At 38.6% G+C, this 24442-nt stretch overlaps 1 protein-coding gene across 1 annotated transcript in view; it reads left to right on the top strand.

Moving 5' to 3' along the window:
• Positions 1-24442, top strand: part of PLPPR5 (phospholipid phosphatase related 5) — a 126167-nt gene that overhangs the window by 37698 nt on the left and 64027 nt on the right. Inside the window, exons 2-3 of the mRNA XM_065884367.1 lie at positions 3226-3358; positions 9174-9424. Coding sequence (XP_065740439.1) covers positions 3226-3358; positions 9174-9424 — 384 coding nt within the window. The remainder of the gene's footprint in view (positions 1-3225; positions 3359-9173; positions 9425-24442) is intronic.

Genomic DNA, 24442 nt, shown 5'->3' with positions numbered 1-24442 from the left:
TATAATGGATGGGAGTTTGAAGTAGACATCACGGCAACTCGCTTTTTTTGAGAACTAACCTTTCTACCCACCAGGCAGTTTTCATACACCATATCACACCTTCTTAACCTTGGTTAATTGGACCGAAGAGACACCTGTCTCAAGCTGAACCTTCTGGGAATTTTGATTCAGGGTTCAGTAAATCTAATTAGTCGAATTTTCCTTGAACTGAGCTGACATGTTGAAGCAGGGCTTTTGGAGACTGCTGGAGCCCTTGTGTACACTAGGAGGCAGGAGAAGCGGCTGCAGAAAGACAAGAATGAGTCAGGCATTCAGAGACAAGCTGAGATGAGAGACAGCACGACTCCAGAGAAGAAGAATGAGACTGAGAGAGTCGTTGCCTGGACTCCTGAGAAATTTCCATCCCTCAACCTAATCCTGTGCCCTTTCACAGTAGGTTCTGAGATAACCCACCAACCTTAGAATAAATTCCCTATTCTTCTTAATCCAGTTTGAGTGGGATTCTTTTAGTAGCAGCCAAATAATATTGACTGAGACAGTGTTTTGACAGATATGCTCAAGACACAAACAGGGAGCTCAGAAACATGCAATTTGCAGGGATACAGACAAGCGAGAGGTTAGCATTAGGAAAACTGGGAAGAGTATCCCGGACAAAGCAGCTTTTAGTCTGGTAAGTAAAAGGGTAACCAAGTCAGAGACTAAACATACAGGATCTGCTTAGAGGAACTAGGGTAGAGGGTAGAGCCTTCCTCACAAGAACAAGGCAGAAAAAGGTGGTTATTAGGTGTCAGGTAAAAGGTCAGAGGCAGACTAAGATCTTCTGATCTATTGAGGATGGGACTCATTCATGCATTCAGTAAGAATTCTTGGGTATCTACTACAGTCTAGGGGGTTTAGTGTGTTAACAGACTGAGTTGTGGGTTCAGTGTACTGTGGGGTGGAGCCAACCCGGGAGTGGAGACCCCATGATACCTGCTGTGGGGAAGAGAAGGCTCAGAGGGCAGAATCGGGGGGCATCAGTCAGCTCATGATGTGAAGTGGATGATAGAATGTTAGAATTTGGAACGTTCTGGGGTAAAACAGACCTGGACAAAGTTGGAACTGAGAACTCAGAAAGTAACTTCTTTCAAGGAGCAGCAGAGAGGAAGGTAGGGTGAGGAAGGAAAGAGTGATTCAGAATGGGAGATAAGAAGGTGTCAGGCACACAGCTTGTCTATTTGTCAGTTTCTCCTAGGACCCTGGTGGCAGCTGATGAACCCATAAAAAAATACCTGTTGTGCCTGTTCATGCTGACCTGCTCGACTTTGCCAAAGTTAAAAAGTTCAGGAGGATTTGGAAAGCTATAGACTCTAGCCTTTCCTAATTCAATTCCACCTTACCAGATAGGCAAGGCTAGATTCCTTTAAAGTAATTCAGCTCAACATCTTTGGTTAAACTTTGAACCCTCACATACTGGGAAGAAGAAATATAGTAGAGGAAAAGGAGGTAGAAGGAAGGATAAAAATTAAGAGATGCCTCATAATCTGTTGCACATATTGGGATAAAATTAGTCTCCTGTGATCTCCTTCTCTACCTCCCACTCATAATTTTGAATATCTGGTAATCGTAGGTATATCTTTTCACAAAGACCCCAAAATCACTTCTCCAGTGGATGTCAGGGACTCCCTATATAGTGCGTTATTTAACCTTGATAAGATGACCTAAAAACTAACCTAAACAATGACAAATTAGGAGACATGCTATTGGCTCCAGTTTCTTTTCTCATAATCTTATTTCTAGTGTGGTTGTGGTGTTAAATAGAGTCAGAAGATCTAGGGCTGAGTCAGAAATTTCTGCTTGGCTTCTGACTGGCCTTATGGGGAGCAAATTATTTAACCTCCTCAAGCTTTCATTTCCTCATCTGTAAAATGGTATTATGACATATGACACTTGTTCTAATACCCTGATGGGTGATTTTAAAGACCATGTATAAAAACTAATGAAATGGTACAAACACCAGTGGAAGGTAGCCAGGTCCTTTCATAAATCACATAGTTGAGTAAAGAATCTGTATCAGAACCTAATTTTTCTCCTCACTAGCTCTGTGGCCTTTGACAATTCATTTGAGTTCCAAGTCTTGTTTTTTTTTCCCTTGTCAAAGAGGTATGATAATATTCTCTGTTTCATGTAGTTTTTATGACGATTAAAATGACATATGTATACTAAAGTATAAAGAATATATTAGTGATTACAATTCTTAATAATGTCCCAGAATAGAATAATGATACTATTTTGATTATATTTTCTTGTTATAAAAGTATTAATATAATTTTATATTAGTATATTTATATTAGATCCTTTCAAGATTCTTTTTTTTTTAAATAAAAGCATTCTTTTTTTAAAAAAATATTTATTTAGTTAGTTAGTTATTTTTTATTTGTTTGCACCGGGTCTTCGTTGCGGCGTATGGGATCTTTAGTTGCGGCATGCGGGATCTTTTAGTTGCAGCCTGCGGGCTCTTAGTTGAAGCATGTGGGATCTAGTTCCTTGACCAGGGATCGAACCTGGGCCCGCTGCATTGGGAGTGTGGAGTCTTAACTGCTGGACGACCAGGGAAGTCCCAAGATTATTTTCATTGAGATTTGTTCTGATATGCAGAGTCAAATTTAAATGAGACATAATCACTTAAAAATGAAACTTGAAATTCAATTACAGATAAAAAATGAGTGCATCCTTAAAGCAAAGATCTTTCATATATTTCACTTCTAATGAAGTCTTTTAGAAAGCAAAACTGTTATAGTTTGTTTTTATTCATAATTTATCAGTTTAATACTTTTTGAATTGAGGGAAATACGGGTTTTATATATATAGGGATAAGGTTATAATAAAAGGGTCTGGGACTTCCCTGGTGGCGCAGTGGTTGGGAGTCCGCCTGCCTATGCAGGGGACACGGGTTCGTGCCCCGGTCCAGGAAGATCCCACATGCCGCGGAGCGGCTGGGCCCGTGAGCCATGGCCACTGAGCCTGCGCGTCCAGAGCCTGTGCTCCGCAACGGGAGAGACCCGCATACCACAAAAAAAAAAAAAAAAAAAAAAAAGGGTCTGGTTACCCAAATATGGTTCAGGTTTATATTGAGATTATTACCACTCAAAGGAAGTCCTCTTTTTGCATTTTTTAAAAATTAAAATATTCTACATTTATACTGGTTAAATTCTAATGTTCTTTAATCTTTTATTTCCTTGGAAGATAATAGTTGGAGAAACTGCTGTGTTTTGCCTACAACTGGCCACAAGGGATTTTGAAAACCAGGAGAAAACTATTTTAACTGGAGACTGTTGCTATATAAACCCACTGGTGAGGAGAACTGTGCGATTTCTTGGTATGTGTTCATTGAATTGTTTTTATTGTTGCTGAAACAATGTTTATGTATAAGCCAACCTTTAAAATGACCAGCATATTAACTGTATTCGAATATTAGATTATATTTTCTTTGAAATGTTTCAATTTGGTTTTTAAAAATAAATACTGCATACTATTTTCTCTCCTGTTTTGCAAAACTCCATTTCGTGGTGTCATTTCCATATTATTTTAAGAAAAACAAATCCCACCAAACTTGGATATTTAAATTCTAAAAGAAACTAAAAATTACGTAATTTAAAGAAATGATTTACTATGTTTATTAAATTTCAGAAACAACGCTTAGCTAGAAATGATAATCTAGGTTGGTTATCGAACATCATGAAGGACAAGCAAAATAGCTGGACAAATAAAAGAAATGCTGTATTTGTTAATTATCATAAGTAGCACTCCATGAACTACTTCTGGGGTGTTTTTTTTTTTTTTTACAAAAAAATGGTACAAAAACCATTTTTTACAAAAATTGGTGATTTTATTAGGGGACAAGATTTACTGATCCTTTAAATCTCAAATTCTAGCACTAATGATATGAACATTGACGAATTACTGAAAATCATCTCAATTCAAAAGACACGTGGCCAAGACAGGTTTTCTTTAACTGAAACAATAAAACTTAATATAGATTATTATTTCCTGGCTTTATCAAATAAGAAAAAGTGCATCTATATATACTAAATAACATTTAAGATAAATTCTGATCAGTATTAAGATTACAGATACTGTAACCCTTCGATATATTTCTCATATTGATGGGAACAAGATGAAGACTTTGGAGATATGCATAGCTCACCTAATCTATATATAAACCCACTAAAGACTAATCAAATGTCATCATGCCTTTAAATCTCTCTGGAGCCGAAAGGTCTTCATATCTAAGACTGTTCATTTTATTGCCGTCAACTTATACATCCCCACAGCGCTCATTTATACAGTTGAAGGGATAGCTTTTATATGAAACTTTTAAAGTTATAAAGTTTTTCACATGCATCAATACTGTGTTCTTGACCCATTTAATCTTTGCATGAGAAACATTTAATAACAAAATAAACAATAATATACTCAGAGCTAAAGTATTTTGATGAAGTTGAACCTTCCTAAATATTGTTAAATTATATTATGCCTACTTAAGTAAAATATTTTTATTCATTTACGCACATATTTCTAAAGAATATACAGGCATACCTCCAAGATATTTGAGCTCAGTTCTAGACCACTACGATAAAGCGAATATGGCAATAAAGCAAGTCACATGAAGTTTTTGGTTTCCCAGTGCATATAGAAGTTACGTGTACACTCTATTGTAGTCTGTTAAGTGTGCAATAGCATTATGTCTTAAAAAAATACATACCTTAATTAAAAATACTTTTAAAAATTAAAATCACTAAAAAATGCTAATCATCACCTGAGCCTTTAATGAGTTGTGATCTTTTTGCTGGTGGAGGGTCTTGCCTCAACATTGACGGCTGCTGACTGATCAGGGTGGTAGCATCTGAAGGTTGGGGTGGCTGTGGAAACTTCTTAAAATAGGACAACAATGAAGTTAGCCACAGTGATTGAGTCTTCCTTTTACGAACGATTTCTTTGTAGCATGCAATGCTGTTTGATAGCTTTTTACCCATGGTAGAGCTTCTTTAGAAATGGTAGTCAATCCTCTCAAACCTTGCTGCTGCTTTATCAACTAAGTTTATGAAAGATTCTAAATCCTTTGTTGTCATTTCAACAGTCTTCACAGCACCTTCACCAGGATTAGATTCCATCTCAAGAAACCACTTTCTTTCCTCATCCACAGAAGCAAATCCTCATCCATTCAAGTTTTATCATGAGATTGCAGTGATTCAGTCACATCTTCAAGCTTCACTTCTATTTCTAATTCTTTTCCTATTTCTACCACATCTTCAGTGACCTCCTCCACTGAAGTCTTGAACCCCTCCAAGTCATCCATGAGGATTGAATCACCTTCTTTCAAGCTCCTGTTTAATGTTAATATTTTGACCTCTTCCCATGAATCATGAATGTTCTTAATGGCATCTAGAATGGTGAATCCTCTCCAGAAGGTTTTCAGTTAACTTTGCCCAGATCCATCAGAGGAACCCCTATCTATGGCAGCTACAGACTTATGAAATGTATTTCTTAAATAGTGAGACTTGAAAATCTGAATTACTCCTCATGACCTGCAGAATGAATGTTGTGTCAGCAGGCATGAAAACAACATTAATCTCATTGTACATCTCCATCAGAGCTCTTGGGTGGCCAGGTGCGTTGTCAATGAGCAGTAATATTTTGAAAGGAATTTTTTTTTTCTGAGCAGTAGGTCTCAACAGTGGGCTTAAAATATTTAGTAAATCATGTTGTAAACAGATAATGCTGTCATCCAGGCTTTGCTGTTCCATTTATTGAGAAAAGGCAGAGTATATTTAGCATAACTCTTAAGGGCCCTAGGCTTTACAGAATAGTAGGTGAGCATTGGCTTCACCTTAAAATCACCAGCTGCATAAGCCCCAAGGAAGAGAGTCAGCCTGTCTTTTGAAGCTTTAGAGCCAGGCATTTTCTTCTCCTTAGATCTGAAAGTCCTTGATGGCATCCTCTTCCAATAGCAGGTTGTTTTGTCTACATTGAAAATTTGTTGTTTAGTGTAGATACCTTCAGTAATGATCTTAGCTAGATCTTCTGGATAGCTTGCTGCAACTTCTATATCAACAGTTGCTGCTTCACTTTCTACTTTCCTGATATGGAGATGACTTATTTCCTTAAACCTCATGAATCATCCCCTGCTAGCTTCAAACTTTTCTTCTGTAGCTTCCTCACCTCTCTTAACTTTTTTTTTTTTTTTTTTTTGCGGTACGTGGACCTCTCACTGTTGTGGCCTCTCCCGTTGCGGAGCACAGGCTCTGGACGCGCAGGCTCAGCGGCCATGGCTCACAGGCCCAGCCGCTCCGCGGCATGTGGGATCCTCCCGGACCAGGGCACGAACCCGTGTCCCATGCATCGGCAGGCGGACTCTTAATCACTGCGCCACCAGGGAAGACCTCTCTCAACTTTTATAGAATTGAAGAGAGTTAGGGCCTTGCTCTGGATTAGGCTTTGGTTTAAGGGAATATTATGGCTGGTTTGATCTTCTATCCAGACCACTAAAACTTGCTCCATATCAGCAGTAAGGCTGTTCCGCTTTCTTATCATCCTTTAAGAACTTTTCCTTTGCGTTTGCAACTTGGCTGACTGTTTAGCACAAGAGACTTAGCTTTCAGCCTATCTCAGCTTTCAACTAAGCTTCATCATTTCTAGCTTTTGATTAAGAGATGTGTGACTCTTCCTTTCACTCGTACACTTAGAGGCTATTGAAGGATTTTTAATGGCTAATTTCAATAATGTTGTGTCTTAGGGAATAGGGGGTCCTGAGGAGAGGGAGAGAAATATAGGGGAATGGCTGGTTGGTGGAGCAGTCAGTGTACACACATTTATCAGTTAAATTCACTGCCTTGTATGGGTGCAGTTGTGCTGCCCCAAAACAATTACCATAGTAACATCAAAGATCGCTGTTCACAGATCACCAATAACAAATATAATCATAATGAAAAACTTTGAAATATTGGGAGAATTTCTGAAATGTGACATAGACACACAGAGTGAGCAAATGTTATTGGAAAAATGGTGCCAATAGTGTTGCTCAACACAGGGTTGCCACAAACCTTCCATTTGTAAAAAAAATGCACTCTCTGCGAAGCCCAATAAAGCGAACCTCAGTAAAACGAAGTCCGCCTGAATGGCACACAGTAAAGTGTGCTTTTAAGTCTCTGCATGTTTCTTACTTCTTATATGATTTTATAAAATATTTAGGAGTGCTTGGTTTGTTTCTTGTTTCCTTGTTTATCATGATTTGGATGTTTCTAGTTTGTTATAATAAAATGGAAGCTTGTGCGCAAAGCATTACTGCATAATAAGACATCACTCTTCATAGCGACTTTATTCTGGAGGTCAGCACAGTGGATACACTCGTGAGATCTCACTTTAATAAGTATCTTTGTAGTTAACTTCAATATTGGCCTTGGGCCTGATGCACTATTTTAATTCTAAAGCACATTTGGGAACTTTACAAGTATCAAGAGACATTTCCACATCCTTATCACACATTCCTCTGTATTTTAAACAGGAAAACTTATTGTACCAGATAAAAAGAATGGTTTGGTTAAATAAAATGAGTACTTCTTAGCCTAGGTTTCAAGATAAAAGAGGTGAAGACTTGCCATTTATATTGCCATGCTAGACCATGAGATTTGGAAAGAGATAGTATATGCAGTAACATTTTATTGAGCTTTGTTCTTTTCCATTTCTCTGCTTATGCCAGATTTCTGATTTAAGTATCATTTACTTGTATGGCTCATGGAATACTGGTAAGATGTAAAGAAAGCTTTTCATTGCTTCCTTGTAAGTTTTTTCAATAGAGAACTAAGGTCTTTGGTTCATGGTGGTTTGTATGCACATAGAGTTTTGCTATGTGCAGGTTTGGTTGCAAGAACCTTGCATAATGTTACATAATATTTGGAAAATGAAAAGGATAGTCATGTATCTAATCCTGGAAAATTATTTGATCCTGGTGAGTTGCAACACAACTGCCAATAATTATATAAAGGCTTAGGAAACAAACAATCCAGAAATATATGACAAAGAAAAAAAAGCATCTAATTATCATAATAGAATTTTATGACTTTTTAATGAGCCGACTGTTTGGGAAGTATTATTTTGGCATAGTTTTAAAATGTCCTGATGGATTTTATTACCCAAAATTATAAAAGAACGGATTTCTTTACATCAATACCACATCCTTGCGGATTGTATCTGTAAGTTTGTTGACAATGCTGCCAAAGAATTTATTTTGCCTATCCTATCTAAGTAGAAAGATAAGTTTTGGCAATAATGACCAATGACATTGAATTTAGAAACTATTTTTGGTATTTGAGTAAATTGGCGTGTTCCTTACAAAAGGGGAAAAATTTATGTACTTAATTTTATACCTTCAGGTAAACAAAGTAAATAAATTTTACTACTGTGAAGATAATTTAAACATTATAATCTAATTGCTTTATTATTTACTAAATTGTCCCAAATTTGATAAATTGAAACTCAAGCCATAAAAGATAAGGCGGGACTTAGCTGTTATATGACTTTAAAAAATGTGTTTCTGATGGCGATATAGAGATTAATCTGAAAACATTCTGCTTTACTTAAGATTTTCCATGATATTTAAATGAAGACTGATGGCATTGGATTTTGCTGCTAATTGGCACCTCCAGCTGAGTTAATATCAGTTTGAATGAGCTTAAGAGGCATAATCAAAGGGAGATGAGTGCTCTGCTTAATGTTAGTAAGATTAAAAAAAAAATTCAAAAATAGGGAAAAAATAAAGATTACTAACATTAGCAGAAGGTGATAGACTGAACCCTCTCAAGGGAAACACATCTCCATTTAAAAAATCTCATTATCCAAACACAGCCTTAGAATATATTTTCTTCTTTTATCATATGTCTTATAAACCTGCCGTGCATAAAAATGTAGCCAGTGGTAGACAGCTCAATATGTTAAATAATTTAACACTCCCACTACTTCAGAAAGCAAAGGGAGGAGCTGGAGGGAGTGAAATGGAAGGAACTGTATATATATATATATATATATATGTATGTATGTAGGAACTATATTATAGTTTCTAAAATATTTCCATCTTGGTGTATTGTAAATTGAACCACAATAAACCAAAAAGTTAAATGGTGTGTTTTCTTCCTCAGGAATTTATACGTTTGGACTGTTTGCTACAGACATCTTTGTAAATGCCGGACAAGTAGTTACAGGAAATCTGGCTCCACATTTTCTCGCCCTGTGTAAACCCAACTACACGGCACTTGGGTGTCAGCAGTATACGCAGTTCATCAGTGGGGAAGAGGCCTGCACGGGCAACCCGGATCTCATCATGAGAGCAAGGAAAACATTTCCATCCAAAGAAGCGGCTCTCAGTGTCTATGCAGCTATGTATCTGACAGTAAGTAAGAATTAGAAACCATTCTTAGTTTGTCTTTCTGGTAATTCTCCCAAAGCAGAAATTATTTCTCCCTGCCATAATGGAAGTCACAGTAACAGCTTTCTGCAGGACATTTAATTTATTTTTAATGATAGCTGTTTGTACTGTGAATAAAATTAAGTCAGTTGACTCTCGTGAGATTATGTGTGGGTATTTGGTTGTATTAAAAAATATAGCCATTAGCATTTCCATTTGAGAATATGTTTGTCTTTATTATTAAATAGGGCTTAATGGAAACAAATTTGTCCTATAGCAGTTGCCATAAACTTGTAATAGTGCAAGTAAGAGAACTACCCAGGCCTCTTAGCCACCTACTCAAGTTCTAATGTTCTCTGGTAAAGGTGGGGAAAGAGGCACTCTTTTTCCAGAAAGTTCTTTTGTTATTGGTAACTATATCATCTTAATATCTCAATGAGTGTTTTAATATTTTCTCATAGAACTAACCAAAATGCCCTTAAAAATCATATATATTTTCTTTATTCTTGAGTATTTGCCATCATTTTAGTGGTAGGAGCCAGGCCCTAAGTGCTGCTATCTTAGGACATTTAGGTGGAAGTAAGTGGTCAAAGCTGAATGCATTAATGACAGGCAGGAGTACAAAGAAGGGCAGCCTTGGCAGGCAGCTCTTGACCCCAGTATTTATATCCATCAGTCTTTCCCTCTATCACCAGAATGTGCCTTGCCAGCTATAAGGTTGAACTCCCAAAAGTGTGCTTTGAAGGCTTTTCCATAGGTAAAATAAAAAGTGCAGAAAATTTTTCCTTTCGGAGTTCTCCTGTCCAACAATGCCAATAACTACTTCTGATTTCAGCTCATTGATGAGACCTCAGGACCAATTTGAAAACAAATTTGATAATTTCTGATTACTTGACAAAACGCAGAATTATTTTTACCTTCAACGAGCTATTTGATTATGGAAATGTTTCTAACGCTCCTGATGCAATCTTGTCACTTTATCTCTAAAAGAGAGAATATCTGCTGTGACACCTCTACTTGAGATTGGAAATAAAGGTTACTAAAGAAAGGACAATTTAAGAGAGGAACTATGGCATCATACATAACATTCACAATGGCACGGTAATTTTGGAGGTCATAAGGGTGTGTGCATTTTTTTTGTTGTTGTTTGTTTGTTTTTGCGGTACGTGGGCCTCCCACTGCCGCGGCCTCTCCCACTGCGGAGCACAGGCTCCGGACACACAGGCTCAGCGGCCATGGCTCATGGGCCCAGCCGCTCCGCGGCACGTGGCATCCTCCCGGACCGGGGCACGAACCCGTGTCCCCTGCATCGGCAGGCAGACTCCCAGCCACTGTGCCACCAGGGAAGCCCAGGGTGTGTGCATTTTAACATTTTAAAAGTTTTTAATCCAAGCTAATCTACCACTCACTACCTGGACTTTTTTTTTTTTTAATTTAATTTAATTTTTTTTTTAATGTACAGCAGGTTCTTATTAGTCATCCATTTTATACACATCAGTGTATACATGTCAATCCCAATCTCCCAATTCATCCCACCACCACGCCCACCCCCCGCCGCTTTCCCCCCTTGGTGTCCATACGTTTGTTCTCTACATCTGTGTCTCTGTTTCTGCCCTGCAAACCGGTTCATCTGTACCATTTTCCTAGGTCCTGCATTAGTATATGATATTTGTTTTTCTCTTTCTGACTTGCTTCACTCCGTATGACAGTCTCTAGATCCATACACGTGTCTACAAATGACCCACTTTCATTCCGTTTTATGGCTGAGTAATATTCCATTGTACATATGTACCACATTGTCTTTATCCATTTGTCTGTGGGCATTTAGGTTGCTTCCATGACCGGGCTATTGTAAATAGTGCTGCAGGGAACATTGGGGTGCATATGTCTTTTTGAATTATGGTTTTCTCTGGGTATATGCCCAGTAGTGGGATTGCTGGGTCATATGGTAATTGTATTTTTAGTTTTTTAAGGAACTTCCATACTGTTCCCCATAGTGGCTCTATCAACTTACATTCCCTCCAACAGTGCAAGAGGGTTCCCTTTTCTCCACACCCTCTCCAGCATTTGTTGCTTGTAGATTTTCTGATGATGCCCATTCTAACTGGTGTGAGGTGATACATCATTGTAGTTTTGATTGGCACTTCTCTAATAATTATTGATGTTGAACAGCTTTTCGTGTGCTCCTTGGCCATCTGTATGTCCTCTTTGGAGAAATGTCTATTTATGTCTTCTGCCCATTTTTTGATTGGATTGTTTGTTTTTTTAATATTGAGCTGCATGTGCTGTTTATATATTTTGGAGATTAATCCTTTGTTGATTCATTTGCAAATATTTTCTCACATTCTGAGCATTGTCTTTTTGTCTTGTTTATGGTTTCCTTTGCTGTGAAAAAGCTTTTAAGTATCATTAGGTTCCATTTGTTTATTTTTGTTTTATTTCTATTACTTTAGGAGGTGGATCAAAAAAGATATTGCTGTGATTTATGTCAAAGAGTGTTCTTCCTGTGTTTCCCTCCAAGAGTTTTATAGTGTCTGGTCTTACATTTAGGTCTCTAATCCATTTTGAGTTTATTTTTGTGTATAGTGTGAGGGAGTGTTGTAATTTCATTCTTTTACATGTACCTGTCTAGTTTTCCCAGCACCACTTGTTGAAGAGACCGTCTTTTCTCCGTTGTATATCCTTGCGTCCTTTGTCATAGATTAGTTGACATAGGTGCATGGGTTCATCTCCGCACTTTCTATCCGGTTCCACTGATCTATATTTCTATTTTTGTGCCAGTACCGTATTGTCTTGATTACTGTAGCTTTGTAGTATAGTCTCAAGTCAGGGAGTCTGATTCCTCCACCTCTGTTTTTTCTCTCAGGGCTGCTTTGGCTATTTGGGGTCTTTTGTGTCTCCATACAAATTTTAAGACTTTCTATTCTACTTCTGTAAAAATGCCACTGGTAAGTTCATAGGGATTGAATTGAATCTGTAGATTGCTTTGGGTAGTATAATCATTTTCACAATATTGATTCTTCCAATCCAAGAACATGGTATATCTCTCCATCTGTTGGTATCATCTTTAATGTCTTTCATCAGTGTCTTATAGTTTTCTGCATACAGGTCTTTTGTCTCCCTAGGTAGGTTTATTCCTAGGTATTTTATTATTTTTGTTGCAGTGGTAAATGGGAGTGTTTCCTTAATTTCTCTTTCAGATTTTTCATCATTAGTGTATAGAAAAGCAAGATATTTCTGTGCGTTAATTTTGTATCCTGCAACTTTACCAAATTCATTGATTAGCTCTAGTAGTTTTCTGGTGGCATTTTTAGGGTTCTCTATGTATAGTATCATGTCATCTGCAAAAAGTGACAGGTTTACTTCTTCTTTTCTAATTTGTATTCCTTTTATTGTTTTTTCTTCTCTGATTGCCGTGGCCAGGACTTCCAAAGCTATGTTGAATAATCGTGGTGAGACATCCTTGTCTTGTTCCTGATCTTAGAGGAAATGCTTTCAGTTTTTCACCATTGAGAATGATGTTTGCTGTGGGTTTGTTATATATGGCCTTTATTATGTTGAGGTAGGTTCCCTCTCTGCCCACTTTCTGAAGAGTTATTATCATAAATGGGTGTTGAATTTTGTCAAAATATTTTTCTGCATCTATTGAGGTGATCAGATGGTTTTCATTCTTCAATTTGGTAATATGGTGTATCACATTGATTGATTTGTGTATATTGAAGAATCCTTGCATCCCTGGGATAAATCCCACTTGATCATTGTGTATGATTCTTTTATGTGTTGTTGGATTCTGTTTGCTAGTATTTTGTTGAGGATTTTTGCATCTATATTCATCAGTGATATTGGTCTGTAATTTTCTTCTTTTGTAGTAGCTTTGTCTGGTTTTGGTATCAGGGTGGTCGTGGCGTCATAGAATGAGTTTGGGAGTGTTCTTTCCTCTGCAATTTTATGGAAGAGTTTGAGAAGGATGGGTGTTAGCTCTTCTCTAAATGTTTAATAGAATTCACCCGTGAAGCCATCTGGTCCTGGACTTTTGTTTGTTGGAAGATTTTTAATCACTGTTTCAGTTTCATTACTTATGATTGGTCTGTTCATATTTTCTATTTCTTCCTGGTTCAGTCTTGGAAGGTTATACCTTTCTAAGAATTTGTCTGTTTCTTCCAGGTTGTCCATTTTATTGGCATAGAGTCACTTGTAGTAGTTTCAGGGTGGTTTGTATTTCTGCAGTGTGTGTTGTAACTTCTCCTTTTTCATTTCTAATTTTATTGGTTTGAGTCTTCTCCCTCTTTTTCTTGTTGCATCTGGCTAATGGTTTCTCAATTTTGTTTATCTTCTCAAAGAACCAGCTTTTAGGTGTATTGATCTTTGCTATTGTTTTCTTTGTTTCCGTTTCATTTATTTCTGCTCTGATATTTATGATTTCTTTCCTTCTGCTAACTTTGGGTTTTGTTTGTTCTTCATTCTCTAGTTCCTTTAGGTGTAAGGTTAGATTGTTTATTTGAGATTTTTCTTGTTTATTGAGGTAGGCTTGCATTACTATAAACTTCCCTCTTAGAACTGCTTTTGCTGCATCCCATAGGTTTTGGATCATTGTGTTTTCATTGTAATTTGTCTCTAGGTATTTTTTGATTTCCTCTGATTTCTTCAGTGATCTCTTGGTTATTTAGTAATGTATTGTTTAGTCTCCATGTGTTTTGTGTTTTTTAACTTTTTTTCCCTGTAATTGATTTCTAATCTCATTGTGTTGTGGTCAGAAAACATGATTGATATGATTTCAATTTTCTTAAATTTAGTGCGGTTTGATTTGTGACCCAAGATGCGATCTATCCTGGAGAATGTTCCATGAAGAAAGTGTAATCTGCTCTTTTTGGGTGGAATGTCCTATAAATATCAATTAAATCTAGCTGGTCTATTGTGTCATTTATAGCTTGTGTTTCCTTATTAATTTTCTTTTTCGATGATCTGTCCATTGGTGTAAATGAGGTGTTAAAGTCCCCCACTATTATTGTGTTACTATCAATTTCCTCTTTTATAGCTGTTAGCAGTTGCCTTATGTATTGAGGTGCTCCTGTGTTGGGTGCATATATATTTATAATTGTTATATCTTCTTGGATTGATCCCTTGATCATTATGTAGTGTCCTTCCTTGTCTCTTGTAACATTCTTTATTTTAAAGTCTATTTTATCTGATATGAGTATTGCTACTCCAGCTTTCTTTTGATTTCCATTTGCATGGAATATCTTTTTCCATCCCCTCACTTTCAGTCTGTATGTGTCCCTAGGTCTGAAGTGGGTCTCTTGTAAACAGCATATATATGGGTTTAGTTTCTGTATTCATTCAGCCAGCCTGTGTCTTTTTGTTGGAGCATTTAATCCATTCATGTTTAAGGTAATTATCACTATGTATGTTCCTATGACCATTTTCTTAATTGTTCTGGGTTTTTTTGTAGGTCCTATTCTGCTCTTGTGTTTCCCACTTAGAGAAGTTCCTTTAGCATTTGTTGGAGAGCTCATTTGGTGGTGCTGAATTCTCTTAGCTTTTGCTTGTCGGTAAAGCTTTTGATTTCTCTGTCAAATCTGAATGAGATCCTTGCTGGGTAGAGTAATCTTGGTTGTAGGTTTTTCCCTTCGATCACTTTAAATATGTCCTGCCACTCCCTTCTGGCTTGTAGAGTTTCTGCTGAGAAATCAGCTGTTAACCTTATGGGAGTTCCCTTGTATGTTATTTGTCATTTTTCCCTTGTTGCTTTCAATAATTTTTCTTTCTTTTTAATTTTTGTCAGTTAGATTACTATGTGTCTTGGCCTATTTCTCCTTGGGTTTATCCTGCCTGGGACTCTCTGTGCTTCCTGGACTTGGCTAACTATTTCCTTTCCCGTGTCAAGGAAGTTTTCATCTATAATCTCGTCAAATATTTTCTCGGGTCCTTTCTCTCTGTCTTCTCCTTCTGGGACCCCTATAATGCAAATGTTGTTGCGTTTAATGTTGTCTCAGCGGTCTCTTAGGCTGTCTTCATTTATTTTTATTATTTTTTCTTTATTCTGTTCCACAGCAGTGAATTCCACCATTCTGTCTTCCAGGTCACTTATCCGTTCTTCTGCCTCAGTTATTCTGCTATTGATTCCTTCTAGTGTATTTTTCATTTCAATTATTGTATTGTTCATCTCTGTTTGTTCTTTAATTCTTCTAGGTGTTTGTTCTTTAATTCTTCTAGGTCTTTGTTAAACACTTTTTGTATCTTCTCAATATTTGTCTCCATTCTTTTTCTGAGGTCCTGGATCATCTTCACTATCATTATTCTGAATTGTTTTTCTGGAAGGTTGCCTATCTCCACTTCATTTGGTTGTTTTTCTGAGATCTTATCTTGTTCCTCCATCTGATACATCCGCCCTCTTCCTTTTCATCTTGTCTATCTTTCTGTGAATGTGGTTTTTGTTCCACAGGCTGCAGGATTGAGGCTATCTAAGAGGCTTGTGCAAGTTTCCTGATGGGAAGGGCTGGTGGTGGGTAGAGCTGGGTGTTGCTCTGGTGGGCAGAACTAAGTAAAACTTTAATCTGCTTGTCTGCTGATGGGTGGGGCTGGGTTCCCTCCCTTTTGGTTGTTTGGCCTGAGGCAGCCCAGCACTGGAGCCTATCCTGCTCTTTGGTGGGGCTAATGGCCGACTCTGGGAGGGCTCACGCCAAGGAGTACTTCCCAGAACTTCTGCTGCCAGTGTCCTTGTCCTCATGGTGCGACACAGCCACCCCCGCCTCTGCAGGAGACCCTCCAACACTGGAAGGTAGGTCTGGTTCAGTCTCCTATGGGGTCACTGCTTCTTCTCCTGGGTCCCGATGCACACACTACTTTGTGTGTGCCCTCCAAGAGTGGAGTCTCTGTTTTCCCCAGTCCTGTCAAAGTCCTGCAATCAAATCCCGGTAGCCTTCAAGGTCTGATTCTCTAGGAATTCTTCCTCCCGTTGCCGGACCCCCAGGTTGTGAAGCCTGACGTGGGCTCAGAACCTTCACTCCAGTGAGTGGACTTCTGTGGTAAAAGTGTTCTCCAGTTTGTGAGTCGCCCACCCAGTGGTTATGGGATTTGATTTTATTGTGATTACACCTCTCCTGCCATCTCATTGTGGCTTCTCCTTTGTCTTTGGATGTGGGGTATCTTTTTTGGTGAGTTCCAGTGTCTTCCTGTCGATGACTGTTCAGCAGTTAGTTGTGATTACGGTGCTCTAGCAAGAGGGAGTGAGAGCACGTCCTTCTACTCTGCCATCTTGAACCAATCTCCGCTTTGTTACTTTTCACTACCTGGACTTTTAAAAAAAATCCCATCAAGAAAATTTTTATAGTTAAGGATCAAATCCCATCCTATCCATTTTCTCTTCTGACTTCTGCACAATTTTCCAGTTACAGTTTCCTTCTTACGCTCACTCTGCTCCCAACTGTGTTCCTCTAATGTCTCCTGATTTCCGCTACACACTTGAAGGTGCTTCTAGACTTCATATGAAATCTTCTAAGCCATGCGTATTCTTTCCTATTCACTAAATTGGTTGACTGCATGTTCCACCTCTCCTAGAATATGGAACATTCAGCCTTAATATGAAGATTTAAAACTTGAGTGAATCAGGAGCCATAAAATACTTTTCAATCATTGTCATCACACCTAAATCTGATGTTTGTATTTGTATCTGGGTATGAGTTGTAAATGTATCTGCATATATACATGTGATCAAGCCAATGACTTTAGACAAAGTTTAGAATACTCTCTGACCCCAAATACTGTGACATGGTTATCTTAGCACTGATATAGATGTTAGATTTTACTGTGTAATCAGAGTGTGCCAATGGTGGTGAATGTGTTAGTATAGTGAGATACTTGGTCTTTTTATTCTGCCAGAATGGTGTGTCTGCTGGCATTTGTTTTAGCAACTTCTTGTATTTTTTTTTTTTTAGCAACTTACCTAAAGGCATTTATTTAAACTGCTTCTGAATTATAAGCCATACTGTTCTAATCTGTAATAAACCTTTGGAGATGTTTTAATAATAATTATTACTATGATTAGCAAACATTTATTGAGCATTTGCTATATGCCAGGCATGAGTGCTCTACTTTTACTAATTTATTTAATACATTACTAGTTCTTATTTATATGTTTTAAAATTTGTTCTTTATTTATCATTATTATTATTGTAATAACTGATTATTTGTATTAATTTATTGAATTCTCATAACAACTTCATGAAGTATATACTATTATTATGCACATTTTACAGATGAGGACACTCAGAAGGTGAAGTAACTTGCCCGGATCCATAGAACCACACTTTTTCCTGGCTACAATGATTCTAAATGTTCCAGAGAGGGAATCATTAAATCCTATTAGCCCTAATATGTGTGTGGTTAGCTGAGTTCCCTCCTGGTCCTACATAATTTCAGCATACATAAAGTTAAAACCAAAGGTTCAGTTGGTAGATATGTTTAGAGAAAAAAAAATTAATAACACTCCAGCATTCGGAATTCTTCTATCGTTAAACAGTGATTCAGACTAAAAGTCAGCATTCCTGCTTGTAATTACATTGAAGGGTACTGCTGTCTTTTTAACAATAGATTCTGTTCTTTGCTAACTGCTTTTCTCTCTTCTCCACCACCCCTTTGTGTGTGTAAGTGTGGGCGGCTGCCATGGCAACTCTGAATATAACTCCTACTGCAGATGGAGGGAGTAGTCAGGATTTGCTGTTCTGTTTGAACCTGTACATATATTTCTTCCCAGCTTCACTGGAGACACCTTGGGGAAACTATATAAGAGAAATGTTGGGGTGTTTCAAATTAATACAGTCTCATGAAACACTTGCCAGAATTTTGACGTGTAGGTAAATAGGGGAAGACAGCCATATACTCAATATTCTCTGTGGAAATAGGCTTATTGCTATATTTAGGGAGAGAGATTTGTTTAATGTGGTGAAGGTGTTATAAATGTATGTAAACACATAAATAAAAATAAATGAGCCCTAGGAGGAACTATGTGAATAAGAACTGAAGAATATTTTCCTGCTGCTTCTCTTTGTGCATTAGTAAATAAAATTAAGGAACTTGAACTCTCCCTTAGCATCTGACTTTAATTAAGTCTTTGGAGATAATTTGATCACAGAGTTGTTCTCTTTTGCTTTACTGAGAACTTTCAGGAAAAAAGAAAATCCTATGCCTAATTTTGCAAATGCTGTCGGTTTCCCAGGAAAAAATTCTAACGGTTATTTAACCCTCAACCATTAAATTTATAATTCAGTGTTAAGTTGCATTAGAATAATATTTAAATTAGCTATGTGGTATTTCTTTTCATATAAAATGGATAAAGCTTTGTTTGATTAAAGTCAAATGAACTCCAGAGTTGAGAATGAGACATAATATTTGGTGACTTTCCAGTTAACCTCATAAACCATTGAAACAAAAAGTCGTAGAATGGTCTCTTTAGGTCACTTCCAATTCTGGCCTTAGATTTTCTGAAAATCTTTTTTAAAAAAGGGAAGGGTCAGCTACATTTATTGAATATTAGTCTTTTCCCACTGTCTGTTGCCACGTAAAAAACCACCCTTAACCTCAGAACAAGAACTTATTATCCTCAGGACTCTGTAGGCTGACCTGTGGTTTTCTTGGTAGTCAATCCTCTTTGCTTCTCTCGTGGGTCGCATTCAGCTGACCAGTCAGCTGGGGGTGGACTGAGCTGGGACAGCCCCAATAGCTGGGCTCTGTCATTCTCAAGAGGCCTTTCTCACAGGTTGTTTTCCCTGACAGAATCTTAGAGCAGCCTACCAAAAGGGCAGAGGTCCAAGCTGTAAGGCATCTTGAGGCATAGGCTCCAAAACTTGTTCAACATCCCCATCTCTGTATTCTCTTGATCCAAGCACATCACAAGGCCAGCCCAGATTGATGGGGATGGAGAAACAGTCTCCACCTAGAGATGGGAGGCACAGCAAAGTCAGAGTATAAAGAGCTGAATATGCTGGGAAAGGAGGAATTTGTGGACATTAAACAATTTACTACAGTCTTTTCCCAGAATATTAGTGGAAAGCTCTAAAGTATCATTTTCTTCTCTTCTTCCTCCTCGTTGTTGGCAGATCATTCGTATCATCCTACTGTCACTTCCCACATGGCCATCTTTTATAATAAGCTCACAAGGTCCCAGGTGCAGCAATGGCTGCTTGCAGGCTGCCAAGACCAGAGTTAAATAAACACAGCCCACCGGTGTGTCTACCCCTCCTTTTGTGATGTTTTACCTACTTCTGCACAGGGCACGAGCAGGGCTTCATTCCGGGGTACAGGAATTTGGCGGAGCATGCCTATTACTTGCAGCAGTTGGCTCCATGAGACTGACTGGTCGGGGACTGTGTTTGGAGAAGAAGGATTGGGGTGGGTTAAAAGAAAAGCTCTGGGCTGCCTTCACAAATTGGTCTTCACTGGCTGCCCTCAGAAAGCCATTCCTCTAAATCTTCTCTGCTCAGGAGTAATTTAACACTGAAATGTATAAGGTCCCTGTGCTCTAGATTTCAAATGAGCAAATTTTATTCTACTAGATAATATATCAAAAAGTATTTACTGAGCACCCACTCATAATGTGGCTGCTGTGCTATTACTTGACTACCTGTGCCACAACCACTGATATTAGCCGACTGACTGACGGTTCTGCTGTCAGCCTTCAGCTATGTGTTATTGGTAACAGGTGGGGAAGGTACGAAAGGTATCGGCAAAGTACCCATGGGGTTCCAGTATTTTCACTACCATAGATCCCTTTTAGAGTTTACCTTTCCCCTCCCCCCCACTCCTCCATGAACTCCATGTCTTTAAGTTTTCTATTAACACTTTCCCATCTCAGCTTAGGCCCAGATATTAAATAATGGTCCATAATAATAAAACTATAATATGCTGCTTTGAAACTGAACAATAGTTATTAAAACTGCACACATACAATTATTAAATAACAAGCAGTAAATGGTTAAAGACACATGGATACTCTACCTCTTCACCTTAATTTTACCTGGCTTCTGTAAGTGACACTTATATCTGGGTATTCGGTGATTGACCTGTGGCTTTGTAGTGGCATCTGGTTTTCTGGTCACATCACAAAAATTCCTGTGCGTTCCACGACATATCAGAACCACTCAGCAGCATGAGATCACCAGTGTCGCCACCTGACTTAATATAGTTCCAGCCAAAAGCAAAGAGTTACTGACATTTTAGTTAGTGCGTGTGGGCTTGTTATGGGTAAATATACTGTTCTGTTAGGTTCGTTGAAATATTGAAAAATATGTCGTGGCATTCCATTAATACATCTGGGGTTTCTTAGGTGTCAGCAAACTCCAGCTTGGGGATTGCTGGCAGCACTTGCACATTCTAATTAGGAAAAGGGGACTTAACTATCATTGGGCAATATAATATAAGATAGCCTGGGCTGCATTATGACTTTTGTAGGCCCTAGGCACTTACATGTGCCTTCATAGGCCCCTTCTGCCATTAAAAAAAAATGACCTCGTTACTATAAAAACAAATTTGTAAATAATATACGTTCAACATTTTCTTTAATATTCACTTTTTCCTTCTGATTTTAAAAGATATTAAGACAGTTTCATGGGTCCCTAGAAGTATCATGGGCCCTAGAAGTATCACTGTGCCTACGGGAGAAGTTTGTCCTGAGGATGGTACATAATAAAGCTCTAAGTGAAATATGATTGTTAGTGTAGCAGGTAATGACAGTGGGAGCCACTGAGTGTCCAGGAGGGAAGAGATCACTTCTGACAAGCACCTTGGGGAGAGCTTCAGAAGTAAGTGGTACTTGGAATGGGTCTTGGAGATGAATATGATTTGAATAGGTAAAGAAGAGGCATTCCAGGTAAGGGGACAGGGAGAGCAAAGGCCAGGAGCAAGAAACAGCAGACACAATTAGGATGGACTAAGGTGGGGAAGCTCACGTTAGGAGTATATGGTGTGTGTGTGTGTTGTGGGGGGGAATTGTGAGGTTTAAGGATTAGCAGGAATAAATAAATCAGAAAGACCTTGTAAACCAATCTGAGGCCATATGCTTGAATTAATAAGCAATACAGAGTAAAATAACGTTACAGAAGCAGTTCTTTAGAATGATTTTATTTACTTCAATTTCATTAAGTATATTTTGAGTACTTAGAATGCATCCAGCCTGTACATACTGATATCAACTCCTCCTGAAGTTTAAAATGGCCTGATAGAGAGTAAAGAGGGAATTAAAAAGGAAAGAAGCTAAAAGCTTAGGGAATATTTTAAGGTTGTCAATCTCAGACATGAAACGATAGGGATTTAAATTCAGCTGGTTTCCTTATGATTGAAAGCCCTAGTGCTGATGACACCAGAGTCAGATGATATGAAATGTATAGGTTCAAGCAGCTGAGGGATCCCTAAGCGTTTTCTCTTAAAGCACAGGAATAGGAGTCAGACCTAGACCTAGAGCCAATGCTCTGATGTGCACCTCAGGGTTTATACACCACCACCAGCTTACTTAGATGCTATGGCTCAATGGAGCCAAATCCCTGGGCCCAGTTTTTGTATTTCGTACTGTTTCTGTATTCCATCTTCCTGTTCCCCAGCTTCCGTTTGTTAAAAAGTAACTGCCTAGCATCATACTAAGTACTCTCTATGCCTTAATCTTCACAATGGCTGGAATGAGTTTGGCTATCTTCATTTTAAAGGTAACAAAGCTGAGGATACAAGAGGCTAATTAACGTGATTAAAGGTATTCAGCTAGTTTTTGTTAGAGCTGGGACTGTGACCCAGGTCGGTGTGACTCCAAAGCCAGTATTTGGTCTCTTATATCACACTACCTCCTGAGATGTGCCCCAGTGAACAGAAGGCAGCTACATTCTGAGTTATCTTCAGAGTCCAGTACCTTACATATAGTAGGTGAAGAAAACTACTTAGTTGATTTTAATTGAAATGTTCCACAATATGAATTAGGAAGGTTGTCCAAAAAGTATGCATTCCATAATTTCCTGTCTTGTGTCCTATTTTCCAGGCAGCCGGGTAGCTCAAACACTAAAAGTTACCCAAATGGTCATTATTACTGGACTTTAATTGTACTTTGATTTTAAGCGAATACGTATTTTATTCTTATGAACCTTAATTTTGAATATCTGTGTTCTGCACATTGTTTGAGATGTTAAAAGAACTTCAGTTGCTTTTAAAATGACAATTTCTAAGTTATCTTTAACTTCTTTACAATGTACAATAATTGGCGACGTAATAACCTACCTACCACTGGCCATGCTTAATGCTGATTAGATCTCTGTGGTAGGCAATATTACTTTGATGTTATGGGCCAGAACTGTATTCATAAGCGTGGAATGTGTCTTCCCAAGGCTCCAGTGTGCTAACCACCTCTTGTTTATCTTGCCTGATCAGAATGATGTCTTGGATGTAAGGATCAGTATGGTGGTCTGTGAGATGTTCAGAATGTCCACCTCACTTCAGACTATGATGTGGCAAAGAGTAGGAGAGTTAACATAACACTGACATAAACTGTGATGTAAGGAGTTGCTCGTTCCATGTGAATGTGAACCGTTTCTCATCCTCTTTCTTGAATGAGATAGAAAAGAACACATTTAACAAATCAATGGTCACCACTACTTGGCTGAAGATTCAGTAGTCTACATTCATTCTCCAGGATCTGTCCAGACTGGTGAATTAAATGGAGACGAGGAGACCTACCACCCCTGCATTCTTAAGATCCTAATCGGTGGCATTAAATCTTTACCATCTTCCCTTTCCTAGTGCAATATTATTTTTTATTTATTATCTTGGCAGGACTGGGAGAATATAGTTTCATAAGCTTCCAATTGAATTACCCAATACTCCAACAGCCCAGGGGAAAATGACCACTAGGTGTGCTCTCAGACCTAGTAAATCCACTGTGAGCCAGACTTTGGCCTGGACTCATTTATTTAGTCCCTATGTGACCCTACTCTACCATGAGGCCATGATGATGTTAATTCAGGTGTCCAGGTAACAATGTCCATTGGGATCCTATGTCCAATAGTCCTCAAAATATCTGGATATTCTCTTTTCCCTAGTGTAGTCACCTGAATGAATGGTCACAGGTCCTTTTGGGCCAGGGCTGGGAAAATCATTACAATGTATACTTTCTATAGTTTTGCAGGTCCTTCCCTCTGGAGACCAGCTGCCTCTTCAGTCAATGAGTTTGATTCAGGTCTGGTAACTGCACAAAGGAGTAAAAGTTTTCATTGCAGCATCCACTCTCAGCTCTGCATTCTTGCTTTCTTGTGATTATATATTAAGTAGTCTCATTGGCTCCCCATCTGTTTTGCCCCTAGGGAAGGCTATGAGCTATAAATCATCTTTGAAACTTGCTGCTGGTCAAGTCTGCTTGGCTGTCACTCAGGCCTTCTGCATTATTATGATAATTAGGCACTCCCTCCCACCCCACCCCTCTTCTGATGGTTAAGCACCCGTAAGGATTAATTGGCTTCTCTTTCGTCAGGCTCCTCATCATCTGCGTAGATATCAAGGAACCCAGCTCTGTGATAGGCTCTCCTACCATCAACCCTGGCCTGCACCGGAGAAGCGCCACTGAACTTCTGTATCACGCTGGTGCCCCTCTCACTTAGCACACTCCTGATGCCTCAAGGAATTGCTGTCTCCTAGGTCCTCCCATGGTACACAATACTCTGGTGCGCCTTTGAGATCATGCTGTATGTCCATTCCAGCAACACCCACTTCTCTGAGACTTTTCATTTGTTCCCCCACCAACTGCCAAGGCAGTTCAGGCATGTCAGCTTCATTAAGAGAAAGCAACCATTTGCTCTAGGCTTTCAGGAGCCAGCCCAGCAAGGTGCTTGTACTGTCCCCTGGGGCCTTGCAAGAGTGTTAAATCCTACATCCCCAGGGAAAGTGTCCTGGTGTCAACAAATACTCCCTTACTGTTTCGGTTTCATCTTCCTTGATAAAGCCCCCTCAAAATCCAGCCCCGTAGGTCTGTCCTGGCTC

This window comes from Phocoena phocoena, chromosome 1 (assembly GCF_963924675.1).
Source record: "Phocoena phocoena chromosome 1, mPhoPho1.1, whole genome shotgun sequence".
NCBI lineage: Eukaryota > Metazoa > Chordata > Mammalia > Artiodactyla > Phocoenidae > Phocoena > Phocoena phocoena.
This window is presented reverse-complemented; position numbering and strand designations above follow the sequence as displayed.